The sequence below is a fragment of the Cupressus sempervirens genome, chromosome 11, assembly GCF_028749045.1.
Source record: "Cupressus sempervirens isolate cs-2001-9-10 chromosome 11, ASM2874904v1, whole genome shotgun sequence".
Classification (NCBI taxonomy): domain Eukaryota; kingdom Viridiplantae; phylum Streptophyta; class Pinopsida; order Cupressales; family Cupressaceae; genus Cupressus; species Cupressus sempervirens.
Genome location: NC_143128.1, coordinates 553,349,084 through 553,366,392, shown reverse-complemented (window position 1 = coordinate 553,366,392; position 17,309 = coordinate 553,349,084). Strand labels below are relative to the sequence as shown.

At 36.9% G+C, this 17,309-nt stretch overlaps 1 protein-coding gene across 1 annotated transcript in view; it reads left to right on the top strand.

The window, feature by feature from the left end:
* LOC149530827 (uncharacterized) overlaps positions 1–17,076 on the top strand; it is a 54,166-nt gene extending 37,090 nt beyond the window's left edge. The window contains exon 5 of the mRNA XM_089809701.1: positions 16,192–17,076. Coding sequence (XP_089665827.1) covers positions 16,192–16,870 — 679 coding nt within the window. The 3' untranslated portion in view covers positions 16,871–17,076. The remainder of the gene's footprint in view (positions 1–16,191) is intronic.
* Positions 17,077–17,309: the final 233 nt, after the last annotated feature.

The window sequence follows — 17,309 nt, the reverse complement described above, 5'->3', positions numbered from 1 at the left end:
GGTCTCCTAGCAGATGTGTATGTGTCTAGGGTCTCTTCACATTTGATCTAAAATATTGTATTCATGTAAGTCTTGTAAGATAATCACCTTACACAAAAAATAAGTTCATTTTCACCTGTTAATTGCTCCTTGTAGGTGTTAAATTGGTGGCCAAAATTTTAAAGTTTGTCTGCTTATGAGAAATAAATTGTATTCCACTGTAACAAGATTTTGTTCATAGGATTGAGGGTGAATCTGAATTTCTCGCCAAAAGCTTGCAAATAAACCAAGCCCACTGGCCTGTTAGGGTTTTGTTCATAGGATTGAGGGTGGACTTGATTTTCTTCCCAAAAGCTTGCAAATAAAACAAGCCCATTGGCTGTTAGGGTGATGGTCAAGCCATGATGCCCTTGGATAACGCTAAGTAAAATTTGTAGATACTTTCTGCTATTTCAAAGGCCATGTGTAAAGTTTTCAAAGTTTCTTGGGATTTTAACCATACCCTATGAATCTTAAATCAGCTAGATGGGGTATGTATTTGGTTATGGAGCAAGAAGATCATAAACTTCAACAGGTACCTTTGCAGTGGGAATGTTATGCACACGCACCCACACACACTCACACATGCACACACACAAACACACCCACACATGCTCACACACACCCACACACAGACAAACCCACACACGCTAACACATCTCACACACACACAGAGGCTTGCACGTGCACACAAACACACACACCCCCTCCCCCACAAACAAAAAGTTATTGTGTTCTCTTGTTTGAGGCCGTGATATATATAGTAAGTTACTAAGTTCCCCTGTTTGAGGTTGGGTTCTGGTTTCTGGTTCTAATTCCAGTTCAGTACACACACACATGCTTACACATGCTCACACGTGTGCACGTGCACACCCACACACATGCTAAGTTACTGGGTTTTCTTGTTTGAGGCTGGGATATATACAATGGTTACTAAGCTCCCCTGTTTGAGGTTGGGTTCCGGTTCTGGTTTCCAGTTCCAGTCGAGTACACTCACACACATGCACACACACCCATACTAAGTTACTGGGTTCTCTTGTTTGAGGCTGAGATATATACACGTTACCAAATTCCCCTGTTTGAGGTTGGGTTCTGGTTCTCTTTCCAGTTTCAGTTGAGTTCCGATTTGGTCCAGTTCTTCTCTGGGTTCAACCTGAGAACTTGGGTGCGTGGGGGGAAACCTGATGCACCCACAACTGTGGATGCCAAAAAATGGGCTCCGCATGTCTTTAAAAACCATTTATACCCTAAAAAAGTCCTTTTGCAAATACATTTTGAGACTTTTGTAAATTCGGAATATAATACATGAAGTATTTTATTTACAATTAACGATTTATGAGTATCACACTTCTAACTTACTATTAATATACGTTTGAACACGTGTGAATATTGGTAAGAACGCATTTTCAAGCTTTCTATCAAAAAATAAAGAAAGAAAGCTTTGGAACGTTCCTGGGCCTAGGACTGACCGACCTAGTAGAAAACATATAATAAATAACATAAAACATTTGTCAAGTGTCTCTAGCATAGAATTTGGCATGCGACTGTTGACTACAAATCAGGTCTCTCTTTCCATTAAATGCTCAAATACATTGCTCACCATGCTACAAAATCTGAATGCTAGCCCAAGATCAATTGCAAGGTATCTTATTCTATACATTTCTCCTGCAATATTATCATATGATATTCTAATATATTACACTTTGCCAAAATGGAAACCATTTATACCTACGTTTACTATAAGGTTCCTGCTCCTAAAATTGTATCATGAAATAAAAAATGCTCCAATGCTAATTAATATCAGAATGAAATGAAATAACTCAATGTTTACATAAAATGTCAAATTACATCTCAAATTTAGTTGTGCCTAATCCAGTTATTAGCACTTGAAATGAGATTGAATAAATGTTATAACTTAATCAACTCAATATCTACATGCATTTCTAACATGAACATGCAATGTCCTACTATCAGGATATGGTAAAGAGACAGACCAATATAATTTTGCTATGCAACATTCATCTATTTGGGTGAAAGCATGGCTTTGGCCAAAGCACTTGGAAATAAAAGACATAAACATGCATATCCTCATTAAACAATATCTTTTCTTATCATGCAAGTGATACCATTATGATGCTACATGCGTTCATTTCCTAATATGAAATCATGCAAAAGTGAGTACATATTAATTTGTTATGCAAAATGAGATCTGCATGAGTCTTTGTGCATATTGATCTTTTGATATGAAATATCATGCATTATTGAAATTCATATTTTTTAACCCAAAATCATGCCATCTTGTAACAAGAAGTAAAGAAATTTTAGTTGTAGAGTTAAATTACAAGTATTTGTCTCATGAAAGTATATATATATATATATATAAATGTATGTATACAAATATATATGTATGTATGTATGTATGGGTATACATAAGTGTATATATACATGCACATAAGGTTATGTGCTACCCTTTCAAAAGAAAGACCAATTTATGATCTCATGTTCATAAACAAAATCTGATTTCATACCATAACCATTATAAGATCCAATACAGAGATTCAAAAGGATCATTCTGATTTCATACCATAGCCATTATAAGATCCAATACAGAGATTCAAAAGGATCATTCATGTCATTCAATCACTTATATATATAGATGCTCATATATACATGCAGACATTTTTATACATTGCTGATTTGAAAATCAGAATAACAGAGATGCTAAGAACGTATTATTTCATGAGGAATAAGGCAAACAGCGGTAACATAACTCTATAATCCTTTCAAACAAATTGCAATTTACGAATATTCATATGTATGCATGCATTTTTGTACGTGTCACAGATCTAAACCTTTTAGATGGTATTATATGGATTTGAATACCACAGTTACATTTCCATCTTATTTACAGACTTATGTACAAGAAAACATAGCTAACTGATACATATGGGAAACCAAAAGTAGTAATGCTCAGAACTGTAACCAAAAGTAGTAATGCTCAGAACTGTTGTGAATTGCCAAGAGACTGTGAACTCTGATCTGCTGCTGGCAATTCTGCCCCTGATTTCCCTGCATCCTCCATGGGTTTTTCCTGGAACAATACTACAGAAATCACCCCAATTACTTGCTAGAGAAAAGCTAAGTCTAATGTATGCATGTTTGAATACTCAGAATGTCATAGTTTTTTTTATGCCCAATTTCCTGCCTGAATTTGTATTTATCTCTCCTACCAGTTTCATTTTGACGCAACTCATCCAAAACATCTTTTTCCTCAGAAAAGAAGATAATTTACATTTGGAGAAAACAATACAGTTATTTTGTTTTTCTAATAAAACAAATACATCTTTTGTGAGTGTAATGACGTAAAATAAGGAAGATGATTTTATTTTGCATATCCATAACATTGTCGAAACATAGGCCTGTTCAGGGGCCTCTAAGGGCTATAATCTTTATCCTGTGAGTCTAGAACCAATTGAGAAGGAAGATAGTATTGGAGAGGGATGGCTTAAGGTTAATTTTGATGGGGCATCCAAAGGGAATCCCAGGAGAAGTGGTGCAGGATGTGTAATCAAAGATGCAAAGGATAATATTTTTATCCTAGGTGCAAAACATCTACCAAATGGCACCAAGAATGTGGCAGAGTGCATGGCCGCTATCTTTGCTCGTCAATTAGCAAGGAAGTATGAAGAAAAGAAAATCCTTTTGCAGGGGACTCTCAATTAGTAATTAATGGGATCACAAAAGGAAAGATGGACTCATGGAATTTGGACAAATTCATTAGAAGAATCAGAAGGGTATTAGGAGATTTTGAAGAGTTTAAAGCTACACACACACTAAGAGAAGGAAATGCATTGGCTCATTGAATGGCCAATGTGGGAGTAGGTTTATTTGATCGAATAGAGATGGTAGAGGATTTTAGAAAGATAGAGTTTGATAATCTTTAACTTTGGGGATTATGATTACTTGTACAGTCTACCTATGAAGGGGAAGTGTCATATAATGATGAATGCAACAGGTCCTTTAAAAGGTGTGAGGACATGAGCTAGTTGGCACATGACAAGACAAAGGCGATTAAGAGGAAATTAAAGGTAAATCAAGTGGCGTCATGCCATGTGATGCAAGGAAAGGAACTTTCAAGATTGGGCAAGTATTTTAAAGCCCCATAGGGGAGTGACTTTGTCAAGCAACAATGACTGAAGGGACATGATCCAAAGATTTAAATGCAAGCTAAATTTTTCTTGTAGACCTCAAAGACGAAGTAGAACCCGGGATTTCGTGGCAAAATCTCTCTTCAGCGTTTGGCTGAGGTTTTTAGGATAGATGAAGATGGTTTCTTCCGTTTTGCTTGGCAGACTGTTTGGGGTAGAGTTTATTGAAGAGGATTCTTGTCCTTATACGAATGTGAACATCTCTTCTCTTGTCCGTGGGTGGGCTTTTCTTCTGTCTACGAGTAAGGAGGAGGCTAGGAGGATGTTCGAAGTGTGTGTTGAGCCGGTCTGGTGTGTGGGGGTTTGAGACTGGCTTGAGAAGGCAAAAATTGGTGAGGGTTTTCACAGCAATGAAGGTCATTGGTGGAGGATTGAGGGAACAAGGGATGGTTTTCATCCATTCATCGTGTTTGGCTTCTCGGAACTAGCGGTTAAGCAAGTGGGGGAAGCTCAAACTACGTGGATGGAGTTGATCCATTTTGTCGAGCAATGGGAAATGGACGGGCGCAGGATGGCAGAAGAGTGAAGGAGAGAGATGAAACAAACAACAAGCAAGATCGGGGTTGTGCTGCCTGTTGGGGGTTCAGAGAAGTTACGGCCAGAGCCTTTGCTGGGAAGGAAAATTGGAGAGTTGGACACAATGGGTGGTATTATGCTGAATGAATCCCGAGAAGAGATGATGAAGCGCTGGAAGTCCAGTGAGTGAAATGCTGTATGTGCTGGTTGCTGATTTTCAGTAGTACGACTTAATTGTCTATGCTTTTGTTATGCAGTTGATAGTTATGGATGTGATCGGGTTTGGGTCTGTGGGGTCTTTTTGAAGCAAATGTATGGGAATATAATTATCTTGCAGATGGGCAATTTCAAATTGTAATCTGAACTCTTTGAATATAAACAAAAATATACTACTTATAAAAACAACATTGTCTAAACATAATATTCAATTTTCAAAGCAAAGTAGATATCATGATAGCAGAAAATGTAATATTAAATTATTCAAAATGTAGATTGAATGCAACTACATTAGTGTGTGTGCATTGGATTTCCATCATGCCAGTCATTGCTGGGCGGCGAGGACACTTCTATCTCAGCCAAGTTCTCATCTTTGACATGTTCTTGCACTCATTCATAGTCAGATTATCGTCAATAGGCTAGTCCATAAAACCATATCTGAAACACATGCAATATGACAGTTCATCATCATTTCAATGTTAATTTCATGCTTATGGGGAATAACATCTATTTTCAAAACATTTTGTATAATCAAATGATCATAACATAATCAACCAATAGTCTCAACCAGTTTATTGTATTAATAATGCAGGCAAAAAAATGAGACATTCACTTATATAAATCTTCATATCACACATTTTGGTATGCCCATTTTAATATTTAGGTTTTATTGAATTATTGTTATGTGTGAAGCGACATGATTTATAATCCACAATGATTTCAGACTACTACTATAGCTGCAAAGGAGACTTTGGTAAATGATCAATAAGGAATGCCCTTGAAATTTCCAATCAAAAGGAATAGTTGGTGGCATAAGGAATCCAGTACCTCACAATTATAACTGCTAGAATAAAAAAAATTTAGCGCAGCTCAGGTCGCAAATCATATTTGTCATGACCCCAAATTGATACAAATTTACGTAACTCACTTAAATATTACTCTAATAATAAATACAAACATTTCTTATTTAATCAATAATAAATCACTCGTTTTGATTATATCAGATCTATCAAATAATAATCAATCTTACTAACCATCCATTATATTCAATCTATAATATAATATCAATAGATTAATCAAAATAAGTATTAGACATAAATATAGTGATACTGATAATACTTAAAAGCTATACCATTGATTTAAACATCAAATATAAATCATATAAACAAAAAAACTATGACTGATATGTTATGAAGTGTTAAAGAACTTACCGCCACATGCATATTTAAAAGCAAGCTATGCTGCGACTGTTCATACCAATGTACCGCGTCATGCTATATATTTATATTAAGTCATACAAATAAAAGATGCATGGAGCAATAATGAGGAAAGAAGACCTATCCATTGGCGGGAAAAACAGATATAATATGAAAATTGCAATCAAAATCTCACCTATGAAAGTAGGGACATATTCTCGATCACACCACAATTAATGTACTTATGCGTTCATTTCAAGGTAGTCATATATAAAAGGCCGTCAGTTTCTATGGTTTAAATTCATACCTCAACCGTATACCCTCTACATGCCCCTATTATTAATTGCAATATATATATATATATATATATATATATATATATATATATATATATATATATATATATATATATATATATATATATATATATATATATATATATATGCCTTAGAGCAAGACATTATCTTCGAAGGTATGAATATAGGCAATTGATCAATTATATCTGAAAATTATAATAATAACATGAATTATTATTGAAGTCATTAGAATAATAAATAAATATAACATGGAGTTAATAATAAATTGCTAATATTATTAACAGAATAGAAGTGAGTTCAATCATATGATTCTCATAAAAATTCATATCCAAAAATGGCAGAATTTTAATAGGAAAAGACTTAACCTTCTAATCTTGATTATACATAGCTATTAAATGGGATTACATTACCATTATGTTCAGAAGTGTACAATGTTACTGAAGGAGAGGCTTGTATAAATCCAATCTAGTGGATCTTATCCCAATAGAGGGTAGGGGTTAGCATCCCATCTGTGAAATGGGCTTGGACCTTTAAACTTTGAGGGAGTCCATGGGTGGTGTCTAGGCAACTTGGATAACATTTGTATCTTTCGATCATAAATCCAAATAATTAAACATAATTTGACAACTAAATTGACTATTATGAATAGTATAATTGATTTAAAGACTTCATTTATAATGGATCCGAAAAGGGGACCTTACAATATTTGACTAGAAACATGATTTCCTTTGAGTAGAATCAAAAGCTTCAGTTCAAATTGCTAGGGTAGGGTGACTTATAGGCACTACATAGTGCAAAGGCTATGCTAGAAGAGATTAGAGGGTGAAAAGCCGAAAGTGGTCAACTTTTACAAATTTCTTCTCATTTAATAAATAATGAGAGTTGCTTGTGTGCTATGCGCTTCCCCCAAAACTTGTAATTATTTATCACATAAACAAGGAAATAAATTTCAGAAATGTATGTGACTATGAATGGAGGTCATATAGATATGACTTACTAGTCCGCATTTGTCAAATCCCCCCAAAAGTAGAAAAGAATAAAAATGCTTGTGAAAGCCTTTTAATGCATTGCACAATTTTAATGATATCTGTCGCAATACAAAGAGGAAATTGAATAGGTAAAGAAATTTTGGTAAAGAAGAGATGAGTCTCTATTGATAGAAGAGGAATAATAGAGGTTATAAATCATCTCTTCCAAGGAATGAAATCCAAGCTTTTCTAGGAACACGTGACTAAGCATCCTCTCTAACAATTAGATTGTTCTCTCATCTGGGGAGAGAAGATGGGTTTGAGGGGTATCAAAAACATGCTAATCAAATATGGCCACAAGGTGAGCCAGTAGCTATATATCATCACCCTCAATTTGCAGATTTGAGAGCTGGATTCATATCTGATCAAACCTCTGGATCTGGTCTATTAGACTAAGTTTGGTGAAGCCAAAAATATGAAAGTGCATTGGAAAATTGAAACTTCTAAAGATAAATATAAAATAACATGTAAGAATTTTGAACCAAATGTGATTATGACGGGTGCAACAAAGATTTCTGCCTGTGCTAGGGGTTTTCCCTAGTCATGGGCCTGCAGTCTGATTGGGGGGTCTCTCTCAGCATACGATGGGGATTCTGTGAGGTGTGAGGTTCCTATAGTGGGGGTTCTCTATGGTGTGGGTTGCTGTGGGCGTGGGTTGCAGGGTTTTAGGGGTTGGCATTTTGTTGACAAGATGGAGGGACAAAAGGTTTCTGATTCTTTGGTGGTTGTTGATGGTGGCCTGTTGAATGGGTCCTCTTCAAGTATGCATGTCATTCGGTCTGCTTCCTTTATGTGGGGGCGAGCTTGAAATTGCAAAAAGTAAATGGTTGTCTAATGCGAAGCCAAGATCATCCAGATCTTGTCATCCCTCCTATATCACTTATGGAGGATGTAGCTTATAGGAGTCAACATGTTCTCATCTGCAAGTTTCTTGGAATTCACATTTCTATGTTGGCATTGAAGGCCTGAATATGTCGGTCTTGGTAGCTTGAGGGAGATATTCACATTATGTTAGCTGTGAGCAACTATTTTGTAGTTGTTTTTACTTGCATGTCTGATTAGAATCATGTTCTTGAGGGAGGCCCATGTCCTATAATCATGTGGGTTTGTTTGTTAAACCTTGGCATGTGGTTTTCAATTGGGCAGATAAATTGCCCAAGAGGGTCTCTGGGTCTCTGGTTGGGTGAACCTGCTGCGATTGCCATTAGAAATTTGGTGGGATGACATTTTGTGGCAGATTGCTGCTCTTCCTGGGAAGCCTGCTGTGATTGCCTAACTTACTCTAAATCAGAAGGTAATTACTTTTGCCCATATTTGTGTAGAAATTGATTTGAATAATCCATTTCCAAATTCTTTAGAAATTTGTTTGGGCTTGTCTAGATGGGTTCAAAAGTCAGTCTATGAATCCCTTCCTTTCCCATGTTGGTTGTGTCATGAGTGATGGTCATCTAAAACATCAAGCTCCTCGGGTTAATGAGGGGGTTGGTAGCTTTGTCAATGGTCTCAGCGGTTTTCCTTCCTCAATTTCAAAGACAGATAAAGCGGGCTTAAGAAAGGCTTCTGGGACAGAAGATGGCCGTGATAAGGATGGCTTTACTCTTTGTACACCTTGTGGTAAGGGAAGAGGTCAGAAACACCATACAGGGTTTGACAGACGGATGAGAGCTTTAAGTAGTTTGAAGTGCTGGACTCTCTAGTCATAAAGGAAGGGATTCCCGTGGAGGCCTTTTCTGGGGAAAATAGTATGGTTGTGGAGGATATGCTGTTGGAGACTTGTACAACATCAGGATGTGTCCTCTACCAGCCTTGAGGATGGAGCTGCAGGCGTCCCTGTAGATTGGCAGGATGATATTATTTTGGTGAGTTGGCTAGAGAGGTTCAGAATTCTGGTTAAGATAAAAGGTCTTCACTACCTTTGGGTTTACAATAAAGAACCCTCAAGAATGGTGGACTCTAGGTCTGCCAAGCCCGTTAAGAAACACTTCTCTTCCTCTCTTCAATGATTATTCTCTCATAGAATGTAAGGGGGTGAATAACACCCCCCGACAAAGAGCTATTTATGAGTTGATTGCAATTCATTCTCTGACTATCCTTTGTATTTGGGAGACTAAGCTATCTGTTGATTCTATGCTTCAGCGTTCTATTTGGTGCGATGGAGATTGTCACTGGATTGATTCTATGGGGTGTTCTAGTGGTCTTGCTCTATTTTGGGATCCAAGAAAGATTGTTCCCCTCTAGTGGATCTCTAGCCACTCTGCTCTTTCTGGTTGCCTTTAGCTTGGACATCGGTGAAATTATTTTAGTTACTAATGTGTATGCTTCGGTTGATTTGCCTGGCAAACCGTTGCTTTGGGCTCATACAAGGTATATTGGAGCCCGTGCTCCTTTTCTTCCTCGGATTCTAGCAGGTGATTTCAATGTAGTGCTAACTTTGGAGGAGAAGAGGGGCAGATTGTCTTGTTTGTGTTAAGGAAATAGGATCAGATTTAATGCCTTTTTATTTTTATATTTAATCTCTTGATGTGATGGATTCACTCTAACTTGAATCTCCTTGTTGACGTGATTGATCAAATTCTTCTTGCAGGTTTGTACATGTAATTTGGCTGCCAACCAGTAAGTATATCTTTGTGATTACTTTCAATATTAAATGCCAATGTAAGTGTTAGAAATTGCTGCAACTTGTAATAGTACTGTTGTATTTCTGTGTGTTTCAAATTGCAGCGAGCTGATTGTATATATATGTGGAAAGAAGGCCTGTCCCATGTAGGGACATGTCCCTATGTGGCTTGGGATCGATAATTATAAATCTGTGTGGAACAATTATTGTACAAATTATTGATTGACATAATTATGTGATGTCTTGGTTGGACTTGATGTCTTGGCTTGGGGATGTGATACTGCTAGTAACTACTCTGTTTCAGCAGGATATTCTGAGCTTAGTACACAACTGTTAGGAGATGTAGAGGTGCCTTGGTGGAAGTAGGTTTGACATGAACCGTTGTCTTACCTGGGACAATTTATGTAAGAGGGGCTTTCATTGTCCTTTGTGCGTCTTGTGTTGTAACAATTAGGAGTCTGATTATCATCTTTTCTTCCAGTATCCCTTTTCATAGAGTTTTGGCATTTGTGGTGGGGTGTTTGGGGCAAGAATTGTTGGCATGTGTCCTCTTTGCTGGAGTTTGGGACCCGTTGGGCCCAATCCTCTGCTACTACCTCTTTTCTTTGGGTTGCTTGTGTTCTTGGCCCTTCTTTTATCAGTTGGCATATCTGGCTGGAAAGGAATTGAAGGATTTTCAAGATTCTAGGATGGTTGTTGCTCATTTGTGGTGTAAAATTATTCACTTTCTTCATGAGACAGTTGTGGCTAAGTGTGATGTGACTGGAGGAGTGGATCCTAGGGATGTTATTTGTAATCGTCTTCAATGTCCTCATCAAGGGGGGTGCTCTGGAATATGTTGGTTAATTCAAATGGTATAGATGTAGACATCCTTTTCGGAGGATCAACTAAGAGGGTTGATGGACTCCACCTCCTCATGGAGTTTTTAAAATTAACACTGATGGCTCATCACGAGAAATTCTGATAATGCTAGCGCTGGAGGAGTTGCTCAAGATTGTTATGGTGATATTCAGTTTATTTTCTCTGTTTACAAAGGCTTTCATACTAATAATTTTATGGAAGTTCTTGCTATTTTGTATGTTGTTGAACAATGTTGTGCTCTTTGCTGGCATAGGGTTATTTCAATTTGTAATTCAGATTCTCAGGTGGTGATGTTTTTGTTAAATTGGCAACAGCTGCATGGTGTTTTGGCACTTAGCTTTGGTTATTCTTCGGATTCTCCATTTGTGTACCTCCCTAGAATCTGTTAACTTTTTACTCACATTCCTAGGGAGTGGAATGGTGTTGCAGATTGTTTGGCTAAATGGGCTGCAGATCAGATGCATAATTGATATATTGTTGATAAGGACCAGTTACGTCGTGATATGTCTCAGGTATTAGATCAGCTTGTAGACAGGGACAAGTTGCTGTAGTGCTCCCTTTGTTGGATACTTTCCTCTTTTTGTATTTCTCTTGCTTTTGACTAAATTTTTACTCCTTCAGTCAATGTAATGGGCACCCTGGAAATGCCCAAGAACTAAATTAATTGCTGAAAGCGATTTAAATGTCTTTGCATAGTTTTCAATCCACACAACATGAGCAAGAAGGAATTAATGCAAATTGAAGACTGAACTGCTGCTGAAATAATATTAATTCTCACAATGATAAAATCAAGTACATAGCAATGTATTCCAAAGGCCAAACCCCAAAGGAATGACGTCTAGAATGTTATAAGAGAGGATGAACGCCCTATAATGCCAAGAAAGATATGTGACTCACACATCCAAGCTTTTATCAAATGCAATTCACAATCATCCGATGCTAAACAATGAGACCCTCACCCCTATTTATCCTTTTCCTTCACCCTTCTAGAAGGAACTAAAACATTAATTAATTACATTTACTAGAAGCTTCCCCATTCCAATAGTTAGTGCATTCTCTAGAAACTCCTCCCTGGCAATACAATAATTTATTGTGCTTCTAAAAAATTAAATTACTAGAGTTTTCCCCCTTTCCAATAATTAATACACACTCTAGAAGCTTCTCCCTTGTAATACAATAATTAATTAAATTAATTAAATATAAAGTCACTTTTTAATTTTTAATTTATTTAATGATTTTATAAGAAATTAATTTAATTTCCTTTTATGCTCCACTTAGCCTTTGGAGAACATGAAGGTTAAGAACTCTACTTAGTTGCTAAAAAGATGGGGACATTACAGTCCGCCCTTCTTGAAATTGCTTATCCTCAAGCAATCTAGCAACACAATGAACTCTAATCTCCACCTGGATCCCAAATGAAGTAGTATGTGATATCCCTGTGGACATTAAACCAATTGCAAACCAGCATCATCAGGACCAACCACATGTCCTGCAGCCTAGCACCCAAAACTTGTGCTAATGATGTAGAAGTCAAAATGTCACTAGAAGGCGGCTCGATAGAAGATCTATGAAATCTCTTCTTCCCAACTGCTGCAACACAAAGTTGAATCTTTGTAGATGGTGAAAACTGAACCGAACTCCACTCAGGTGAGTGATCAACATCTACCTCAAACATCAGATTGTCAAAAGAACAATGTTGCATCCATGTTGACCATAGTACTATCCCAGAAGTGAACATCAACACTTTGCTGATCAATAGTATAATATGACTCTACCTCATTAGCAATAACAAGTGTACTATCATCAGAGCACACATCTACAACCGCATGCATACTATTAAACTCCTCATTGGATGGTTCAACTGACACAAAAGTGGTTGCTGATATGATAGTATCCTCGTATTCTCCTAGTTCCACTATTGCTGCATCACCATCCCTTGACAAAGCTTCATATGTGGACTCCTGACTTTGCATACACGACTCAACACTAAATTGCAAAATACTAGAGCATAAACCCACATCTACTGACTCCGCTGAAATGCCCACATCACCATCATAGCTAGGTGGCTCTATACTTGTCTCAATCCCACTTGAGGAAGCAAGTACCTTTTGTACTGGAGCAACATACAAATCATCAATAGTGATGCCCATCTGTCTAGCCATAAGTTGCAAGATCATATCCATTCGCCTATTCTGCTCGTGAAATGTATCTAGTAACCTCAACATTACATTTTCCTGATCTGGACCAATATTCCTATCATCTCGGTCACCCATACTGCTGTCTTGTTCAAAGAATATCTCCTTTGTATTTGTATGACTGGATTGTATGTCCCTTTGCACGGATGAACTACTCTGTTCGTTCTACAAGTTTGAACTCCTACTTTTTCTTGCTTTGGTATTGCGAAAATTATAAAGCCCTTGTTGCATGCTCAAGCATAGATGCTGAAGATCTCCACAGGATGGCAGGACTTATAGCTCTGATACCACTGTAATGGATACCCTAGAAACAACTCTGATACCATTGTAATGGGCACTTACCAGTTATAACTTCGTGAAACACCTTGTAAGAAAGCTCTGATACCACTGTAATGTAATGGGCTCTGATACCATTGTAATGGCACCCACCGGTCATCGGTTATAAGTTTGTGAAACACTTTGCAAGCAAGCTTTGATATCACTGTAATGGGCACCCTGGAAATGCCCAAAAATTGAACCAATTGCTGAAATAGATTTTAATGTCTTTGCATAGGCTTCAATCCACATAACATGAGCAAGAAGGAATTTATGCAAATTGAAGATTGAACCACTGCTGAAATATTATTAGTTCTCAAGATGATAAAATCAAATACATAGCAATGTATTCCAAAGGCCAAACCCCAATGGAATGACGTTTAGAATGTTACAAGAGAGGATGAACGTCCTCTAATGCCAAGACCAAATCTCTAACTCACACCTCCAAGCTTTTATTAAATGCAATTCACAATCATCCGATGCTCAACAATGACTCTCTCACGTCTATTTATACTTTTCCTACACCCTTCTAGAAGGAAACCAAATATTAATTAATTGCAAGTGCTAGAAGCTTTCCCCTTCCAATAATTAATGCATTCTCTAGAAACTCCTCCGTGGCAATACAATAATTAATTGTGTTTCTAGAAAATTAAATTACTAGAGGTTTTCCCCTTTCCAATAATTAATACACACTCTAGAAGCTTCTCCCTTGTAATACAATAATTAATTAAATTAATTAAATATAAAGTCACCTTTTAATTTTTAATTTATTTAATGACTTTATAAGAAATTAATTTAATTTCCTCTTATGCTCCACTTAACCTTTGGAGAACGTGAAGGCTAAGAACTCCACTTAGTTGCTAAAAAGATGGGGACATTACAGTCAATAAAATATCATGCAAAAAGGTCACTTTTGTCTTAAATGATCAAAGAGGTATTTGTTTCATTCATTTCAATCATCTACTCCGATTTTTCACTGTAGAACTAACAACAACAACCTGTTATATGCTGATATTTTTCTAGAGGATACAATTTGGCTATTTTGAATTTTAGAAAATTTGGGGAGTTTGGTCAATCTCTTTCACTTAGACTTCAAAAGTGGCCATACAAATACTTGTGGAGTCCGAGCCTCATTTCTATGGTCAGAAGAAACTTGGTGCTGGAAGGTGGTTGATTGAATACCCCAATTTCTGTAAGGCAAAGGCCTTAGAAAAAAGACATAATCTCTCCTCTACATGGCTTGAAGAAACAAGTCTCGTAGATGAACAAAGAGTCAAGATTGGAATTTTATATACCCCAAAACTATTCTTCTAACTAATGTGGCATGTGAATGTGATATCCTTGAAATTGTCCTAAAAAATGCGTGTTGGAATAAAAAATTCAGCATGTCCAATGAACTTGGGGACAATGTACTTGACCTGTATAAAATGGTGTGGTGGAATAATCCAAGTTCCTCACATTAATTCACTCTATTTGTCCAAGGAACTTGGTATGGTGGAATAATCCAAGTTCCTCACATTAATTCATTCTATTTGTCCAAGGAAAAGCTTTAACAAGCCATATAAAAGTGTGAATTAATCAATAGCATCAAAAAGCGGCATCTTGTACAATGTGTCACCAGTGTACAGCTGACACCACTGCCCTTCCACATATCAAGCATGTGTCATTGTCTAAATGAGATTGTAGCGTTGGTCTTAGGGAGGTCTGTTCAACTGAACCAAATTTGTAGGAGATGTTGATCACCATCTGTGTATGCTAAAGTAAAAACATCTCATAAATATGCAAGTGGGTCTGAAATAAATTTCTCAGACGATCATTAAGATATTTAAATGTTTGTTGGCTTCATTGAAAATTCTAAAATTCTGTTCTTTACGGGTGGTGGACTTTTGATTGGTAATATGCATTGCTTCTCGTTTTGACTGAGTTTTTGAGAAAAGTGCTCACAGTCAAGGTGAGAAGCAGTGCGTGTAGACTCTGGAAATTATGTCTTCATTTTAGTTGCGTTCTTTAATAAAATGGCAGTGATTTGCATGCTCATTTGCTCAACTATGATTTTGAAACAAGTGATATAAAATGGTCTGTCACATTGGTAATCTCTGTTTCAATAGGATGCTGACAGACATTTATGTCCCTTAATTCACTAGATAAATTATGCAACCTTCACAGCAGTAGAAAGAAGCCATGTAGATAGCCTTATCTGTAAATTAATGAATGTGTTACTGTGTATTTCATGATTGCCACTACATTTCCTTAATGGATGTGTTACTTTGTAATGATTGACATTGTGATTGATCTTTTCTGACATGAGTACAGATTGTTCCACAATTATTTTTGTGTTCTCTTTCATTGCCTGATTTGCACAGGCTTGAAAAGGAAATCATTATTGCTTCATGGCTCCACTGTTCTTTATAGGATTAACTGGGCTTCCCTTTAGGGATTCTGAAATTTGATTTATTCTTATGGTTGCAAATTGCAATAACTGGTTAACTATATGTAGCATTGAGTTAAAACATCAATAGTAGTTTTAGTGCAGACTATCACAAGGATATGTGAGGTAATCCTGTGTAGGGCTTTGTGGCCGTTTTAGGTATTTTCTAATTGTTCTTAATCCATGCAAATAACGACCTGAATTTTTCTTTCAATATAAGCAAGTATAACTTTGGAGATGAAGAGTATTTGTAAAATGTTTGTGTTATGTATCCAGGCAGCACCGACCAGTAAATGTGCAGAATCATTCTATGTTTATGAGCAAAGATAATGCTGTCCTAAGCACACTGGGTTCTGCTTTCCAGACAGCAAGTAGAGCAGCATGGAGATCAAATTCTCCAGATGTGCAATACAGTGGGGTTCCCATTAGTGAAATCAATTCTTTTGACAATCAGAATGATAATGAAGGAAAAGAGCCATCACTGAGTACAGATGCAGGAACTTCAAGCATTGTACAGTCAGTTTTCAAGTCAGCTTTGCAACGGGCTGGGACACTTGGATGGTCTAGCGGTAGAGTCACTGAGAAAACAATCCACAACAATGATGGGATGTTAGCTAGGAGTCATGGTCCTGGGCTCCTACAAGCTGGCATTGCTTATGCTCCTACGGAATTTAATACATCTGCTGCACCAGGATCTGCTCTATCAACATCGGAGACAGTTCAGATTCCAGGTACAGATGTTATGAGGGCATCAATGCAAAATGATAAAGCAGAAGATGATCTATCCCCTGCATCTAGCCCATCTTTATTGAGGAGCGATCATACTTCGGAGCACAGTGAAAACTTTGAGCACTTCCAAGCAGTGTGTGCAGCAAAATTGGAAGCATGGCTAAGCGAGTCTGCCGAAGGTGGTATGACCAGTGTTCAAGAATATGATCTTAAGCCAATGATTTAGTCTGATTGGAATTTATGAGTGATGTGTGAAATGGATTTGTTCCATCACTTTACTCGCTCTCCTTCGAGTTACAAATTTCTATAGTGGTTCAATTGAAAATTGCGACACTAGTTGGTATAGCTAAATGTGCTCTTTATTCTTTATTGCCTCTGAATATGCAATTCTTTTAAATTTTTCCAATATTAATGGTCATTATTTTTACCTCATTCAGCATATATGCATCAGTTACAGTACAATATTTTTGTTAGACCTTCAAAAAAATGGAGATTTTCTTTTTGCTTCTCCTTTATATAAAAAGTCAGCCCTTCTTTATAGTCTACATGCTGTTACCTTCTGTGCCTCATTTTATGAGATATTATTTCCAAATTCCTATTATTAGCATTTTAAAGCTTAAGCCTGGGTGCATCTTCAATGAACTTTATGTTGCTCCACCAGGTTT